General features: G+C 41.8%; 1 protein-coding gene across 4 annotated transcripts in view; it reads left to right on the forward strand.

Moving 5' to 3' along the window:
- CARMIL1 (capping protein regulator and myosin 1 linker 1) overlaps nt 1-18,244 on the forward strand; it is a 282,448-nt gene that overhangs the window by 242,576 nt on the left and 21,628 nt on the right. For 2 of the 4 annotated variants that reach the window (XM_075062880.1, XM_075062882.1), the window contains exons 30-34: nt 3,676-3,693; nt 9,548-9,614; nt 9,926-10,122; nt 15,371-15,477; nt 17,094-17,526. In XM_075062880.1, the coding sequence (XP_074918981.1) occupies nt 3,676-3,693; nt 9,548-9,614; nt 9,926-10,122; nt 15,371-15,477; nt 17,094-17,526 (822 nt within the window). The remainder of the gene's footprint in view (nt 1-3,675; nt 3,694-9,547; nt 9,615-9,925; nt 10,123-15,370; nt 15,478-17,093; nt 17,527-18,244) is intronic. The other 2 variants (XR_012655331.1, XM_075062881.1) reach the window with 1 other exon arrangement.

Consider the following 18,244-nt stretch of genomic DNA (forward strand, 5'->3'; position numbering starts at 1 on the left):
CATGTTATTTCACTGATTGTTTATAACATCTTAAATCCTTGAAAATAAATCTCTCTCTGCCAGTTTATTCCCATTTGGCAATTTCCCCTCTCCTCCTTCCCACTCTCATTTTCAGTGAAGCTCCTTGAGGTTTACATGCTCTTTTGTGCTCTATCTTCAGTCATGGTGTCTCCACTTACTCTAGGAGTTGGGTTACTTTAACTTGTACTTATTTTGACAGATGAAGAGGGAGGCATTTTACGGGGGACTCTAGATCTGGACTCAGCCCCTAGTTCCGCAATCAGTTTCCTCCATGACCTTGGGCAAGTCTCTGTACCTTGGTTCCCCATATGTCAAAGGAGGATTATAATGTCTCCTTTTTGTCTGCTTTGTCCCTTTAGACCCCAATCCAGCAAAGCTGTTAAGTACATTGTAACTTGAAGTGTGTGAGTAGTCCTGTCGACTTTAATGGGACTATTCAAACCTTGAAAGTTAAGTATTTGCATAAATCTTTGTTGGACTAGGGCCTTAGATTGCAGGCTTTTTGAAAGCTATCTCTTCCTGAGGTGCTAATTTCAGCTGATTGCTCTAGGTACCTATGTGGCAGTAGCAGAGCTTTACCAGGAATAGTGGCTATAAAGAAGGATTTTGTTGTAGTTTGATTTCTAAATGCCAGTGTGGGAGATTTATTGTAAGAGCTCTTTAGTTTTGGAAAGATATTTCTCAAAAGATTCTACACTTTCAAGGCAGGTAACATTTTGGACCCAAACTACATAATATTCATTGAGGGTTTTTTAGCCAAAAAGACAAAATATTGAAAAAAGTTAGGGGGGCAGAGAGTTTCTAATGTTTTTTCAAGTAAATGTCAAACCACAGACAGAATAAGCGATGGATAATGTCTGTACAAAATGAAGGCACTCTATATATATTTAACAGATAATGGAAACACGTGAGGGTGTTTTCTGTTCTAGCAGCTATGAAAATAAAATGAATATACTTTAAAACAGCATTTTCATTACTCCAACAGATTAGTAGGAAAAAGAGGAAAGCAATCAGAAAACTCTTACTTCCAACCCAATTCTGTGTGCTGTTGACAACTATTAATACAATGGACCAGCTCCTCCAGTTTAAGGCTCCATGTGCGGCAAGACATCTGCACTCCAGGCCCCATAGACCCCCTTAGTGGAATGTTAACTAAGGGTATGGCTACACTCGAAACTTCTGAAGTGTGAATGTGGTCTCAGCGCCAGTGGTAGGAGAGAGCTCTCCCAGCACTGCACGTACTCCACATCCTCATGGGGTTTAGCTTTACAGCGCTGTATCTTGCAGCGCTCAGGGGGGTGTTTTTTTCACACCCCTGAGCGAGAAAGTTGCAGCGCTGTAAAGCGCCAGTGTAGCCATGGCCTAACACAGCAGCACTTCCCTGAACAGCCTAGCACCTATAGCAGTGCACTAAAGAGCACTGTCAAAAAGTCTCTTAAATAATTAGCACCCTATAGAGCTAAGGCAAGTCATGATCCCCAGCCTAAAATGTTTCCCATGTCATCTATGAAAAAACAAGTTTCTAGAGAAGTTTTGGAGAGGAACAGGAAGACTGTTCCAGAAGGCAGGAACTATGGGAGGCTTTCCCACCACCACAAAGCCTAATAAGGGACAGAGATGAATCCCTGGCAGAGGGAATTTAGGGGAATAGAGAGAGATGGCTCAAGAGACAGGGTAGGGAGAGGGGAGTTTAAGTTTTATGGACACTTTTCCAAAAAAAAAAAAAAAAAAAAAAGGGCAGTTTGACCTGGATCGTGAAATGATTTGGTGCCCAGAGGAGATGTTTCAGGATAATACTGGGGTGGCCATATATGTCTGAGAAGGAGGGATTCTGCCCCTGGTAGATTCTGGACAACCAGGACTTTGGGGTAACTCTACAGAATGAAGTTAAAGTAGTCAGTCATGATGAGACTAAATGAAAGTACAGAAGAGGATTCCAGCAGTAGCGTGGAGGACTGGCATAAAAACCAGTGTTGCAGCCATTATAACAGGCAGGTTTGCCCAGACAAATATTGGAGAAGAATTCAGCTGAGAATAAAACTAAGATTGCATGCACTGCAGTCGAATGGGATTTCTGAGTCAAGCGAGGAGATAAGACATGATGCTTATGTGAGGATTTTGTTCTTGTCCTTCAGAAGCACTTCTGTCTTTGAGCCATGTAGTTGATGGTAACTTCAAGGAAGGTAACTTCAAGGATGGTAACTTCAACTTCAACTGACAAGAGGATCATTACTGCAGAAAATATAAAAACATAAAGAAAAATAATATTATTGCCTTTCTGTTCCTTGAAAACCTAAACAATGAACTTCGCATTGCTAAGCATACAGCGTTCTGTTGCAGGGCTGGCCTTTTCTTGGCAAGCTAAAGGACAGTTTAATAACCATTAAAAAGCAATACTCATCACAGTACAGTTAAACAGGATACCTGAAGGTATTAACTTTTCAATCTAAAGAAGATGAGAATCTTTGTGGGACTTTATTACAGCAGAAGTTCTTGTGAAAATAGAAGACATGGTGGTATTAAATGTAAGCTTTTTCCTTACTCTAACCTCTCTCATGGAACTAAGTTACCTCTGAATCTCTGCTCTGCATGTCAGTGTCTGTATTTAAAACTAAGGTGAACCTAATTTACATCCCATCCTCTCCTTGGACTGTTATCTTGTTGTGATGGAGAGGCTTCTCTGTCCCAATGACCCTCAGAACACGTCGTCTAGAATCTTGTACACCTGGTAGGGCCGCCCTTGACAAACAGGTCTGAGGTGAGGTTCCAGACTAAGTGTGGTCCAAGCTTTTCAAGACAGGTCAGGCTACACCTGCTACCGTAAGTAAGGGTAGATAGTACTCCCTGTGACTGTTGGCCAGAGTGGACAGCTACTCCTGGCTCCCTCTGGAAAGTCCTCTCTGGTGGACCAGGCGGCCAAGCAGATATGCTCATCTCCCCAGCTGTGAAAGTGGATGGCAAGAGCTGTGTGGACAGCCTAGGCCATAAATTTGAGTGCAGTAGGACCTGATGACCATCCACTACATCCAGACTTGTCTCCAAACGTGTCAACAGTGTCGTGCCACTGGATTCAGACGGGCCTGGACGAGAGAGTGAGGGTGACTCTGCGCAGCTTTCCCTCGTTTAAATCCAATTCACGCGGTAGTCATGACATCCCATGGCATTCTTTTAAGAGAATTTGTGTGTTTTCTTTGCTCTGATGCTCTCTGTGATAAAGCTAAAGGCTTTAATTTGGAAGCCTTGTTCACGCGAGGAAAAATCAGATTTTCAGTTTGCCACGAGTAAAACTCCACTAGTAGTAGCAACAGGGGAAGCCTGAACATAGACAGAGTGCAGATGTTGCTACCATGGTGGGAGCTGCACTGGTGGAAAATTACAGGTCTTAATTTAGCCAGAGACCACATCCCTAGTTAAATATCCCATCCAAATATGGGGAAGAGAAAGCTATTGCCATGCCTCTCTCAGTGTGTGAAGGGTTTTTATCTCATTCTTGAAAATCACCTTTCCTGCTAAGACTTGTAAGTGTTTCAGCTTTACTTTTTGTTTTCTTTACTTTTGGTGACTTTTAGTTTGCCTCCCTCCCTGGGATCTGCTGTTGCTTTGTCTTCCCACCATTCATATTCTGTTTTTCTTTCTTTTTTTTGCTGCATGGAGACTCTCTGCTGTACAAGTGTAAGTATTTTTTTAGCTCTGCTTTTTCTGGCCTACTTGTTTATGTTTCTGTGCTCCATTTGCTTCTGTGCTGCCTTCCTAGCCTCCTGGGAGATTGTAGTGTTATCCATCTTCAGTTACTGAATGAAATATGCAGCAATTTAGAAATGAGATTAGGTTTTACAAGAAGGTTGAGATAACATAACATCTGATGAATTTAAAACAGCCCTGGACTTTAAGACTAAATAAAGCAGAGTGCTGATGAAAGTGGTGCAAACAAAAACATTACTGCTCAAGAAAACTCTATTCATTCAGTTTTGTATTGAAACCAAGTCCATCTTAATGAAATATCATCTTACAGTGAGCAGAAATTGAGATTTTTCCAGTCATAGAAATTTGAGATTGAAGAGACCCGTTAGGTCATCGTGTTTTGGCTGGTTTGTTTTTCTTTGTCACGTTGAATAGTACCTAGTTTATGAATGCTGGTCTCACAATTAATTTCCTACACTGTCATTTTCTCTGCTTTTTCACAAGTGAAAAATATGTATATTGGTGTTTTGTGGGTTTTTTAATTAAGTTTTTGAAAAGTAAAATGGGCATGACTGGAGAGAGGACAAATCACTGCGCTTCTGTGGGTGAAACCAGATCAAATTTGAAAACTCTTGGAGGGATGGGGGGAATGTGGAAAGTGCTATATTCTGATTGGGAGTTACATTAGTTGTTCTATAACTATTTTATAAAGATAAAACATTGTTTTCTAAAACCTAGAAAAGTGCCCCGAGTGTTTATATGTGGTTCTAGTTGTTTTTTCCCCAAGCCCCAGCATTCCTCCACATTTAGTGGTATAATTGGAGAGGAAATGTAGGGGAATAGCCGCAAGAGATTGCAGAAGGGGAAGAATTAGAGTCAGAAGGCAAAGGATCTGGTAAAGTGACTCAGTTACTTAAGAAAATGGCATGGGACTTGGGAGTTCAGAGGCAGATTGGACCGGGGAAGCTTCATGGGAATATCTGACCCTCCCATTAAAGAGTCCTTAGTCAGTGAGCATGGTTTAGTTTGTTGGGTCCCTGTTACTGAAAAGGGCTGACCTACTTGTATGGGGGCACCTCCGCAGGAGAAATAACTGATGTGGGTGGACACAGAGACCTCAACATGCTCTCTTGATTCTAAGCCCCTGTCCCTGGCAAAGCAAGGGTTTGTGGACTTGGGAGTAAGTGTAGCAAAGCTCTCTCTGAGTGGCTTCTACACGGGTCTCCTCATAGACAGAGCGGCCCTTAACCTTTTGTCTGTTCCATTCGGCCACCTGCACCATACTTGGAAGAGTGGGTGAGGGTGGAAAGAGCCAGAAAAAGCTCAGTGTGTTGGCCCATTCGAGTAAAATCTGCGGGGAAAATGTCACTCACTGCAGCCCCCAAATTTGGCTGTAAAAGCCAGGATTGTAACAGGAGGCAGAAGAACTGAGTCGCTCCTATGTTTGCATGGCCAGAGGCGAAGAATTGTTGAGAGAAGGTAGAAGGGCCCTGACCATAGGGAAGTCTGAACAGCCTCTGGTTACTGTAGGAAATTGGATGCAAACCTCCGTCTCAGGCTGGGGGAAAGTTCACGATCCGGAAGTTCACATGTCCTCAGTAGTAATGAAACATCCTGGGCTGCCAGAGGATACCGCACGCTGGCTGAGCTTAAGTCTTATAATAGCCTCTAAAAAGAGCACACTGGCATGTTTAAAACAATGCTTTGACCCATTTTGCTGCGCATGTGATCCAAAAAGGTCACTTGGTAAGAATCCCATCTTGTTACTTGTACAAAATGTAAATGATTTAGACAACTTAAACGTTTTCAAATGAAATTGTATGTATAGCCACTCCTCATGCTGTCCCTTCCACCTCCAGCTCTGGCAACACTGCGGTTGGTCGGTCCTGCTTAGCTGACAAAGAACTTTTAGTGGTGGTTCATGTCCACAGATGGACACAAGATCACCAGCCTGAGAGTGATCGTCGGTCATAGTCTCCCCTTCCAATGGCATCTCGATGAAGATGACATCCAGTGCCTGGCTGGGAACATCAGTGCAAGAATATCAGTGCTTGTCCTATGCAGCTGTGTTGCAGTGCCCCGATTTGTCATTCTAGTGCCTATGCAGCTTTTGTGGAGCCCAACTGTTATTCCGAGAACACTTGTTCAAACTGAAATAGTGTCTGTTGTTCCTCGTGAATGGAAATGTTAGTTGATGAGATGCTAAATAATCCCCCACCAATCTGTTTTTTTGTCACTGTTTCTGATCTTCAGTACATGAAATCACTTTTGTGGATCTGATTTCCAATTACATCACCACAAAGAATAGCAATCGAACCAAAATACAGACACATACATTATCATGAGGAATAGGCTGCAATTGCAAATACAACCAGGAACTAGGAATAGTGATCTAATTGCTGACCCCACTCAGTGCTAAACTGGCTTCAGCTTCTCATAATTAGAGTTGAAATGCCTTTTAGCATTTCAGGATTGGACACAGATGTTGCTTGTCACTCAGATTCCGCTAGAGTGGACAAGCAGCTGTTCTGGTGTCTGACTGTGGGGATGTCCATTGGTCCACTAATTGCATTCACTCTTGTCTGCTACATGTTTAGCTGAGCAGTTCTGTACAGTTCTGTCAAGCTGCTGATGGAGCCTGTGCCTGGCTATTGAATCTTGATATAAAAATTGTATTTATTTTATTGATAGCCATTTTATAGTGCTCATCACTGTAGTGTCTAAGCTCCTAGCTTGTTCTTTCCACTTGTTCTGTATTATGGTGCATTACAGAAGCACTTTTCAGTTTGAAGTGCAGCTATACTCTGAAAAGTGTCAGAAATAAAACGGCACTCTGAGGTTTCACGTTTATTGTTACTCCATGACTTAAATGCTAAATGTGCTCAGATGACAAGGGAAAAGGTGTTGCTAATGACTTCTTCCTGGTTGCTCATGAAACTATATTATTTATTGATGTGTGTCAAATATGACATTCTGGAAACTCCCTGCCATGTAAAGACACATTGGCTTCAGACAATACTTTATAATAATAGTGGAAAAGCGTCTCTATTGCTCAAAAGATACAATCAGACTACTATATAGTCTGGCCTCTCCTTTTATTTTTTGATCTAGTGGAGGTAGGTAAACCACTTAATGCTAATATGAAAATCTATCATAATTTTGTCCAGGTCTGAATAGTACAGGGTTACAGTCATTCAGATGGAAATACTAATGCAGACAACTGAAGTATGTGTGTGCATATGTATTGCATGCAGACATCTATAAATCATTTGAATTGTCCTTATTTGATCTAATTATATTTTTCACTAAATTTCCTATAAATAAAAAGCTAGAAAACTCTTTTTAAAAATTAAACCATCCATGTTGCAAACTCATTTTAAAGTCTTGGTGCTTAGGTACACCCTCTCTGACTCAAGCATCATCTGAAGATTTCTGAAGCTAGAACCTGATTAACGATTCTGTTGATTGTGCGTAAGCCAGAATAGAATCCAGCTTGCTGACTCACTCTCAGCTGTGTAGGTATTCTACTGTTCACAGGAGTAAAAAGTAAATGGAAATATATGCATGCCAGTAAAACAAGCAGATGTAACTCAATGGAAACAGATTTGTGAGTAAGATGTTGTCATTTTTTTAGAGTGACTTCTCTGGAGATCAGCACACTTTATAGTTTAGCTTCTTTATCCACATTAAATTACATGAGAGGCTCAAAATTGCTGATACATGCCTTATCTATTGCAAAAAGCCTTTCTTACCATATGAACTTTCAGGATACTTCATAGAGCAAAATAAATATAGCTTTCTTTCAAAGAACAACGTGAAGTGTTAAGCCTGGCAGTTGTTTCCTTAACACAACATTTTCTTTAATCCAGGAGTGAAGAAGTCATCTAATAATAATGTATACATTCAATAAATACATTTTTGAATTTATATTCTGTGACTATAACCCATACATGTGGAATCCATGACATTGCCAGAGAGAGAGCTGATAAAAGCAGGTTTCCACTTTTTAAAGAAGTCCCAGAATTATATCTTCTAATAATACTACATATTCTTGGGGAATCCGTAACTGGGCTTGACAGGATTCAATTTCCTGACACACTGAAATCAACAGGAAAAATATATAATTGGTAAGAGTGCAGCCTCTCCCTACACCCCTGCACCTGCCGGGATCAGGTATCACCAGCCCTGCAGCAACACAGGGAACCCTTTGCAGTCCTGCTGTCACTGGAGTGAGAGAGAGAGAGCAGGTCCGTGGCTGCAGAGGGCTCCCTGTGCTGCCGCAGGGCAGGTGACACCTAATCCCGGGGGGTGTGGAGAAGGCTGTGATCCTGGCCCAGTTGAGCAGAGATGCCTGGCAAGGGCTACAAGGAGGTCAAGTCCCTGGCCACGGGGAAGTCCACCCCAGTACTGAATGGCTCCTGCCCAGGGTTGTCTTCCATGCTCCTAGATGGTGAATGAAGAAGTGGGTTTGTGACCAGCAGGGTTGGAGAGAGCACCCTGTACTGTTGCTGCTGGGCCAGTGACATCCAATCTCTGCAGGTTTCAGTCCTGTCAGGGCAGAGCCAGAGACCCCTGGCCAGGGCTGTGAGGAGAACAAGTCCCTGGCTGTCAAGGAGGCCACCATACTTCTGACTGGCTCCATCCCTAAGCAGGAGACATTCAGCTACAGGTGCCCCCTACTCTCTGCTGCAGGGTGCTCATTGTTCTCCTCATAGTCTTAGCCGGGGGTCTCCTCTACATCCCCACTCTCACAGCCATGCTTCCTTATCAGCCAGGAATATGGGAGCCATCCCTGGGCCGAAACTGTTCAGCAGCACTCCATGGATAGGGTTAGTCATCGTCCTCGCAGTCTTGGCTGGGGATCTCTGCTCTGCGGGGCCAGGAATGCAGCTTCTTCTGCATCTTGTGCACCAGTGTCTTGGGCCCCTCAGCCGTGCAGCAGCCCCTGTCAGTTCTGGGAGCCCCTTGCAGCCTTGCTTTCAGTGCAGCCTTAACCCCAGCCCTACAACAATCCTGTTTCCAGCAACTGTAACAATAAAAACAGTTACAAATAAAAATCAACATTAATCACTGAAATTAGAAAAACAAAAATTGAGTTCTGCCAGACCTATGTATAATCCAGAGTAGTAATTAAGCAACTGAATGTCAAAAGTGCTGTGTGCAAATAGAGCATTTAGCTATCAGGAAAAAATAATTGCTTTTAACAAATTAAACAAAAACCTGCAGTACACTCAGCAATTCATCTGGCTGACAAGGAAGTGAAATTGACTTTAAAAGATGCATTGTGTTGTGGTAGTAAGGGACATGGAGAACCTTAGGGTGGTGACAAAAGACCTATATCCCTACATTTTTTGATTGGTTTCAATATGGTATCATTGATAAATGAACTGAGAGCACGGTTTTGTGGTTGCAACAGAAGTCAGGACAACTGGGATCTATTTTTGGCTTTACCACAGACTTACTGTGGAGTAGTGGGCAATTCAATTAACTCCTTGTACTTCACTTTCCCCAAATGTAAAACTGAGATAAAGTTGCCTCACTTGTGCCGAGTATCACTTTATTAATGTTTGTAAAGTTCAGTGATACTTATGTTTCAAGCTTGAAATCAGTTGGATGTTTTAGACTCAGTTCTAGCCCTGCCTCATTGGTGTACAATCAGTTCTTATCAGTGAAATGTCAGGGGTTTTTTTAAGTGTTTAGGAGGAAAAAAAATTTGTTCCTCCCTGTGTTTGCAAGGCAAACATGCCTTATGAACTGATATGTTGGTTTTAAAGGTAAGAATTATTCTGAACTATTTCTTCTATCCAAATAAGCAGCTCCTTATTTTATTTTATTTTATTCATAGATGACTCCTAAGTCTAAAAGGAAAAGCATCCACAGTAGAATGCTCCGGCCTGTATCTAGGGCTTTTGGTAAGTGAGTTTCGTTTCTTTTCCTTTTTTTCCTTATAATTTACTAAAACCACTTCCTTACATTCAGAAGGTGAGAAAAGTGTTCCTGTATTTGAAAATGCGGAAGACACTCACTCTGGACTGCAGTTTGTGGTCCAACAAACTTATTTTGTTTTTTGAAGGTTCTGTGGTGAGACATTTCAGAAATAAACATTTATTAGGTATAGTCCACCTTTTTCACAAACGTGCTACCGCCCTACAGCAAATGATGCCATTACTTTCTGTTTAAAATACTATATCAAGTCCTCATTGAAGGTTTTGATTGCTCTTAGAAATGGAATTTGACTTGGATAAAGCACTGGAAGAAGTACCTATCCATATAGAAGACCCTCCAGTCCTTTCCAGCAGACCGGATAAACGAACTTCTGGATTCATCTCAGAGCTGCCATCTGAGGAAGGGAGAAAACTGGAGCACTTTACAAAATTAAGGCCTAAAAGGAATAAAAAACAACAGCCCAGCCAAGCATCAGTGAGTGACAATTAAAAGATTGCTGAGGATCTAAGTACTTGGCTGTTTCTTACAATAAAGACTAAATCCCACTTTTGCCATCCCCAGGCACTCAAAAAACATGTTAGCCCCCCACCCATCCCCCAATTATCAGATTGTCTTTAAAATCTTGAGATTTAAAAATATATTTTTTTTTGCCTCTTTTTTTCAGCATTTAGGGTGCACTCAGGTTACCTTTTCAAGCTTTTCTCTGTAACATGAGGGATAAAATCTTATTTTGATTTTTAAGTGAAAGCTGAGATTCTCACATAATCGCATTACTCCAGGAAAAACACTAAATATCGTGAGACTTGGTGACACTGAAATCCTTCTTTTTCTGCACAAAGCCTGAGTAAACTGGCATGTATTCCTGTCTCCAGCAGCTCTCAGTAGAACCATGCCATAACCTCTTCCGCCACTTGTGACCCTATACTCGATAAGGAGGTTGAGCCAGTGGATCTGAATAACAAAAGATCACGCTCTGTGGCATTGCCCGCACCTAAAAATACAACCTACTTCACTGCTGCAGATAGAGCTCCTGTGGAGCACAGTTAAACACACACACGAGGTATCTGTGAGTCTTTTTGCTCAGTAAACAGTCCCAGCTCTGCTTTTTCTCTGGCATGTGTCTCTACAGACAGAATTTGCATCTGAAGCTGTACAGCTAGATTCTTGAGGAGAGCAGAGATGATGTTATACCACTTGTCAGCACCCCTTATTCAAGAGGCAGCCCATGGGGCAATTTGGCCCCTGCTGCAACTTGGAGCCGCCTCATTGCTGCTCCAAATTATACTAGCTGGTAACAGGCTCCTAGAGACCCTTCCACTGGTCTGGGATTGCCAGAGCAGAAATCACTGTGGCCAATACTCCCAATGCTGGGAAGGGCCAAGAGTGGATAGTGTAGAGTTTTATGCCACTCAGGAGTTCCCCTGTGCCAAAAGAAACCCCAGCCAGCTGTTTGGATCTTTTTTAAACCAGCTTGCCCTCTCTTTTGCACTGACAGAGGGGACAGAGACTTAGTTGGCCCTTCAACTGTAGTATACTACAGCCTTGTTTTTCCAAATCTGTCATACTAAACAGTCATATTCTCCCACTTGCTAAACTTCTGCCAGTTGTCTCAACTTATTTAATGTGTCCTGTGAAATCCGGGTAATTGAGGTAATCTGGTACTGAGAATATACCTGCCGTTATGGAAAACTAAGCACAGACACTATTTCCAGGCAGAGTCAAGTTCCATTATCTTCTGCTTACATACAGTCATATGTTTTCAGAATTGGAGGACCCTGCTGTCTAGTCGGGGGGGAAGGGGAGAAGGATGGATTGGGGTTTTTTAGTGCAGTGTTACGTAGCATAGAAATGTGAAACGCAGCGTAGATAGTCACTTGTATTTGAAAAGCTTTGATCACTGTGTATGAAGAACAAGAAAGTGTTATTCCTTATGTTAATACAGTATTTCTGAGAACAGTGACTACATTTGGATGACAAGGCATTTGTTTTTTCTTTCTTGCACAAACTCAAGGTGACCAGCAAAAGAGGAGGGGATGCGTTGTTGCTATTATGTATTATTTTATGCTGTTTATTGGAAGGGGGAGAGGGACAAATCACACCTTTCAGGTGTCCTTAAAGAAAAGTGTGGTTTTCTGTTTCCTGCTTGATTATCCCAGTTATATCAGGAGTGTCAGGTCTGCGTTTTCCTGGTTTTACTAGAAGAATCTGAAGCCTCGTGTGTGTAAACAGTCCCTCCCTCTTACCTGAAAGAGTGAGAATGCTAAATTTTTTTCACAAATTCTTTTCTCTCAAGTTCTTCTGAGGCATTGTAGTTATAGGTGTTAACAAAGAACAAGCCAACAAGTCTAAGACCACTTTCTCTGCTGAATATACTTTACATATTGGATGCAATTTTCTCAGCTTTAGAGAGTGAAGTATAAAATATGCAGAAGTCAATGTATTACTGCAGTACTGAACAATAACTGGCATTATAGTATGCATCCGTAAAATCGTTCTGTGCCTTGGTTATTTTGATGGTGACTAGGCCCTGTGGTTTGTACATTGTTAGTGATCCAGTCCATGTATTCAGTGGAATTTTAGTTGTTGGGGCATGCCTTCAGACACGACAGATGGACATGCAATTAGGGTATCCTATGTCTTCAGACATGACCAATGGACACACAGGAATACATGGAGACTGGAGTCTTCAGTTACAGTTGTGCATTTATTGTAGCAGAAGCTCAACTACACCCTGCAGAAGCATAGCAGTACCACACTCGTTCCCTCCCCCACATCCTGAGAAGTGAGCATCGAAATCCTTTTGCGTTTCCCCTCCCTAAGTGGGCAGTTCTGGTCTTGGTCTTGGCCCAATAATTGCCCTCTAATTTCCCTGGTAAATCCTCTACCTCTGTTTATGTTTACCTCTGCCGTGACTTTTGTTGCCATATAACGAGCTGTTTTGAGCACTTGACTGTCTTTGTCAGTGCAAACCTGCAGGCTTGTGGTTTTGGGGGTTTTCGTGTGCATCTTCTGCCGGCAGTTTACCAGACAGACTCAGTGTCAGATAGAGTCAGCCCCCCATATTAATTACCTCTTTTTTTAGAATGTTACATCCCTATCTCCTTCAGGAAATGCTCTTGGCTTTGATACTTAAATATTTGTTCTTATTCTCTGGAGAGTTTCAGTGCCAACATTAAATGGATTCTGACTTCTCTTGAAGTCAGTATCAAGATTTTTTTTGACTGATGAGGTAAATATTTACATCCAGAGACGACAAAAATTGATGTTGTCCAAAAACAGATGTCAGTGTATGTATTGTTGCATACATTCTGACATTTCCAATTAGATAAATTCTTCTCGGAAAAAGAACAGTCATCACTATGCTACTTTGAAAAAGATGCTTCCTTTATTAAAAAAGAACACATTCTGTTTTAAGTGAAAACAATGCAATTTTACCAAAATGACTTATTTTCAGCTGAGGAATATAGTGCCACAGCAGAAGTATATAAGTGCTCTAGTTACTGTCTTTGTAATCTAATAAGAGGAACAATAAATTCTTCACATGACTCAGCAACTCAGGAACGAGAAAGTTTCATGTACGTATCAATACATTAGTTCATATTCAGGCTGCTGTCTTATTTATCTTAATAAGGAAGGGTTTGATATTAACAGTATTTGTTCTCTCATACCGGTAAGAGGAGAATCTGTCCTGGCCCCTTAGAAGCACAGAACCTGGATCTCAGGTGCAGAGGGGCTAAGGTGGTCTTGTGCCACCTTTTATATTTTCCAGATATGGGGGCCGGAGCGTTCCCTGATGTAATTTAGACCACCTAGGGAGACCACTTCCTCACGCTGCCTTGTAGGTGGTGACACTGCCAAGAACACACCCTATACTGGGGCTGTTGCAGGGTCATCTTTAGAGCCATCTAAAGAGGCTTTATGCAGTATTTAAATTGGGGGGATTCTCCCCCTCCTGGATATGGAACTTTGGCAGCAGAATGGGATTAGGGAAGAGCAGCATACCGAGGCCAGGCCAGGGAGAGAATTCCTCCCATAATATTTAGTGTGTTTCATCTTCAGAGAGGTGTACAAACAGTAACTAATCTGTACAGTACTCCAGTCAGAGAGTCACCCAGGTTGGATAATCTCTCTCTCTTTTGTCTTTGGCTTTCAGGTCTACTTTTCAAAGGCACAAAGGGGAGTTAGACCTCAGCTCTCAATGAAAGTCGGTGCTGGGTGCCTAATGTTAGTCACCTAAATCTGGCACTCAGTTTGGAAATTTTGGCCTAAAGTGCCTTGCCTAAGGCCACGGAGGCAGTCTGTTAGAGGCATAATTAGTACACTAGAGTTCTGGCTCCTAATTTTGTGTTCAGACCACTAGAACTCACACCTCTCTCTAAACCAGGTGAACAACAGCTGACAAAGATTCTATCTCTGCCGGTATCTACAGTAAATACACAAATCAGGAGTTCCATTTTGAAAAACCGCTAACAAAAAAAAGTATGCTTGAATACTAAATAACTGCTCTTTTTATACCATTTAAAGGCATTTGAGCTTTGGCCTTGTTGGAATTATTAATAATATGTGAAATTATTCATGTGGGAAACCACTAGACACTAATTTAACCATAAATGTCTTTATTAAATCCAAAGGCCAAATGATATCTGGACAATTGCTCTAAACATGCCTGAAAAGCAACTTACTACATCCAAACGCTAACAAAACGTGTAAGTTTTTGATCAGGATCAGGGCTGGCTCTAGCCATTTCGCTGTCCCAAGCACGGCGGCACGGCGCGGGGGGCACTCTGCCTCTCACCGGTCCCGCGGCTCCAGTGGACCTTCCGCAGGCGGCCCTGCGGAGGGTCCGCTGGTCCCGCGGCTCCGGTGGGCCTCCTGCAGGCATGCCTGCGGATACTTCACCGGAGCCGTGGGACCAGTGGACTCTCCGCAGGCACACCTGCGGGAGGTCCACCGAAGCCGCCTGCTGCCCCTGGCAACCAGCAGAGCGCCTCCTGCGGCATGCCGCCCCAAGCACACGCTTGGCGCACTGCGGCCTGGAGCCGGCGCTGATCAGGATATTTACAAATAAGCTAAACCCAGGGGTGCTTAGATCCACATTGGTTGGCTTTCAACATGGTCAGGCAGGTATTAGCAATGAACCCTTTAAGAGTTTTACTTTTTCATACCTTTGAACAAACAAGTGATGTCATTGCCAATGACTGACTTGAGCTAAAAACCAGTTGGAGATAGTTCACCCTTATATCCAGCCTTAATTCAGGGGAGATTTACAACCTCCTTTCTTCCCAAGGCCTTTCCTCCCCTCTTACTTGCTATCTCAGTTTTTTTCTATTGCACTTGAGCTCACAAAGGTTTTAATTCTGGTGTATGGATTGGGAAGAACCAGGTTGGCTCATTCTAAGACTGGTTCTCTTAAGACCATCTGCAATCACCTGTATTGATCAGAGGCCTTCTTTTTAGAAACTTACCCGTATCTCATTAGTTAATCTTTTGAACCAGATATCCTCACTTCTTCATTCCTTGTGGTCTTATAATTTATTATTTTCAAGGCCTTCCTTCTCTTTGTTAGTTGGGGCCTTTCTCTACAACTTATATATTTCCATAACCACTGTTAAGATAACTCTATTCTTTAATTTCATATTTATCCTCATGCCTTACAGCATCTTTGAAAAGTGAGATTTCTTACTGCCATGCTGTGTTGCTTATGTTACATTTGTTTTATCAGGTGTGTGGGGCAACACCTCAGGAAGGAGAACAGAACGGCCTCATGGGTAGAGTGGATGAAGGTGTTGATGAATTTTTCACCAAGAAAGTGACAAAAATGGATTCAAAGTAAGTTCAAATTCTCTAATGAGTCAAAGTAAAGACCATGCTTTCTTACTGATAGTTTGTGAGGGTAGAATATTTATAGTTAATACATTGTATTTGACATCTTTTTCTAATATGCAGGTCTCCAATTTGCATAGCTACTGTCAAAACCAGGCTATATCGTAATAGCCCGGTATATCAGTGAATTTGATTACTCACTTTAAAAAGGTTATTTTGAAATAAATTGCTTTTAATTTACACTATGAATCAGATTATCATCTGATGTATGTTAGCATAGCTCCACTGACTTCTTCAATACCCTTCAATGACATCACTTCTTATGACAGTACTGGAGCTATTCCAGTTCACACTGGCTCAGGCTCTGGCCCTGAATTTTTAGTGTGTGTTTGTTTAAGACATGGGGGAGTGATTTATGTTTGTTGATGCATATAAATGAAACACTTGCTTTACAAAATTGCAATGTTCTGTGTTTATGTGTATGACTCAATCGGAAAGTTCTGCCTTCTACATCTCACGTAGCAAGAATTCCAGCCTGCAAGGGTGTAAACTAGATGGATATTTTACAGAGCCAACAGTAAGATGCTCTGATTTCTTTAGCGTGAATGTACAAACAACAGCTAGTTCGAGACTACCTAAAATGACCTATTATTTGCTATATTTGACATTAAGTAAATAAAAGTAAAATGTTTAAGTAAATAGTAAGTGTAAATTGGTAAATGGCTGGAGGAGAGAGGGAAAGGAAGTGTTAAAATTAAGTGTGAATGATAAGTATAAAAAATGACAAGCAGATGGCAGTAATTCACGATTGCAAATATGAAACCATACATGACATCCAAGAAGTAACTGTGAAATCATGTTAACTAAAAAAAGAAATGTTTTGAAAAATGCTATCCGCAGTAATTATGGGATTTTTATACAAATTATGCACACCTTTCAAGTTTTCTTGTGTTACCAGTGATTTCGTTTTATGGAGGGCAGCAACATATCAGTATTTTACAGTTTTTCAGGGCAAGCATATGTTGTCACCTGAAGTACCATTCTCCCAGAAAAGCAGTGAAGTAGGTAGGTTTGGGAGCATGGCTGATCAGAACTGCATTGGTTGTTGGTGCAGAGTTCTGGAGTTCTAAAAGGGGCAGCTCCCCAAAAGCTGTGTTTTGTCCAGTACCTGGGTCATGATGCAGTAGCTACAAGCTATTCATTGGGGTGAGGATATCCTTAAAAGAGCAGACACACTGAAATTATGCTTGGAGGAATGACTGAATTAGAGCCACTCTGGTGTGACTTGCAGTTTAGGGGTAGGAGCAGTCAAGGCCAGAGATACCCCTAAAAATAAATCAATGAAATATGGGTCCTAAGTGGCTGACCTACCTCTGTGGCACAGTGAGTAATGCTAGCCCTACAGTTCTTAGTGACTTTAATAGAGTTTGGCCAATAGCATCAATCATAGTAACTAATCTCTAATTTATAAGCAGTGGGTAATAACTGGGCACAGAGCAACTTCCTGATGATGCAGACGGTTAGCTTTTCCCAGGAGAAATCTTTGAAACTATTAAAAACAGGTATTTTTCCAGGAAAAAAACAAAAAACATGAATATTTGTCTGTGTCTCTATTTTATTAGGAGATCGTCAATGAAACGTTCAGACACCAATGAGTCCAGTGAAGTGGGTGATGAAAGGAAAAAAAGAGATTCTCGGAAAAGTGGGTTTCTCAACTTAATCAAATCTTCTCGATCCAAATCTGAACGTCCTCAGACTGTATTGGTGGCAGAAGAGCCCTCGTCACCCAAGGGTGCTGTCAAAAGTCCAGCTGTGGACACTACTAAGAAGGAGCTAAAATCAGCTGAACAGAATGGGAGCACAGAGCGAGCTGAGGAACTAAAAACACCAGACTCTCTAGATGAGATACAACCAGAGGATGCTGCAAGAGCGGAGAGGGGTGATAACAAAGGCAGCCCACAGGGAGGGCGTCGGTATGGGGTGCAAGTAATGGGCAGTGGACTCCTAGCAGAAATGAAAGCCAAGCAGGAAAGGAGAGCAGCTTCTTCACAGAAGGTGAGGGTGACTTATTTTTGATTTGTGGTGACTCTAGTTGATGAAAAGTAGGAAACAACTGCGCCCCATAAAGGCACACAAGGGTAAGAGGCTAACATTTAACATATCAGCTATGTTGTATTAGAAAAACAGGGTGGCCAAGAATTTTTATTGGACCAATTTCTGTTGGTGAGAAAGATAAGCGTTCGCGCTCACACAGAGCTCTTCTTCAGGTCGCATATATTACGTGTCATGGGTGACTCACTGGCACGTAAACGAAATCTGTATCATAGCATTAAAGTTGGGAAAGATCAGTTAGTCCCTATCCCCTGCCTATGCAGGATTGTTTCCTACAGTCAGGAGTGAATTTACGAGTTAGCCAGCAGTGTCTTTATTTAGCTGAATACGTAACCTTCCTATAAGTATGTCCCATTGTCACTGAGCGCAATAGTTTTAAAACTTCCTTTCTTCTTAGGATTTAAACTATAGTGCATTGAATACTCTTCTTAGCCTGTCAGATGAGGACATTCTGTATTAATCTATAGGCATTCCTGTAGCACTAATAGCCAAAGGCTATTAAAGGAACACTCAAGTTAAAAATCTTTTTTTTTTTTTTTTACAGAAGAAATTTCCTTTCCCATCTAGGGCCAGAGCCTGCCATCCTGACTCCTACTGAGTAGTACAGTAAACCTTTATATAACACAGTAGTTATGTTCCTAGAAAAACATGTGTAATATAA

Source organism: Chelonoidis abingdonii, chromosome 2 (assembly GCF_003597395.2).
Source record: "Chelonoidis abingdonii isolate Lonesome George chromosome 2, CheloAbing_2.0, whole genome shotgun sequence".
NCBI lineage: Eukaryota > Metazoa > Chordata > Testudines > Testudinidae > Chelonoidis > Chelonoidis abingdonii.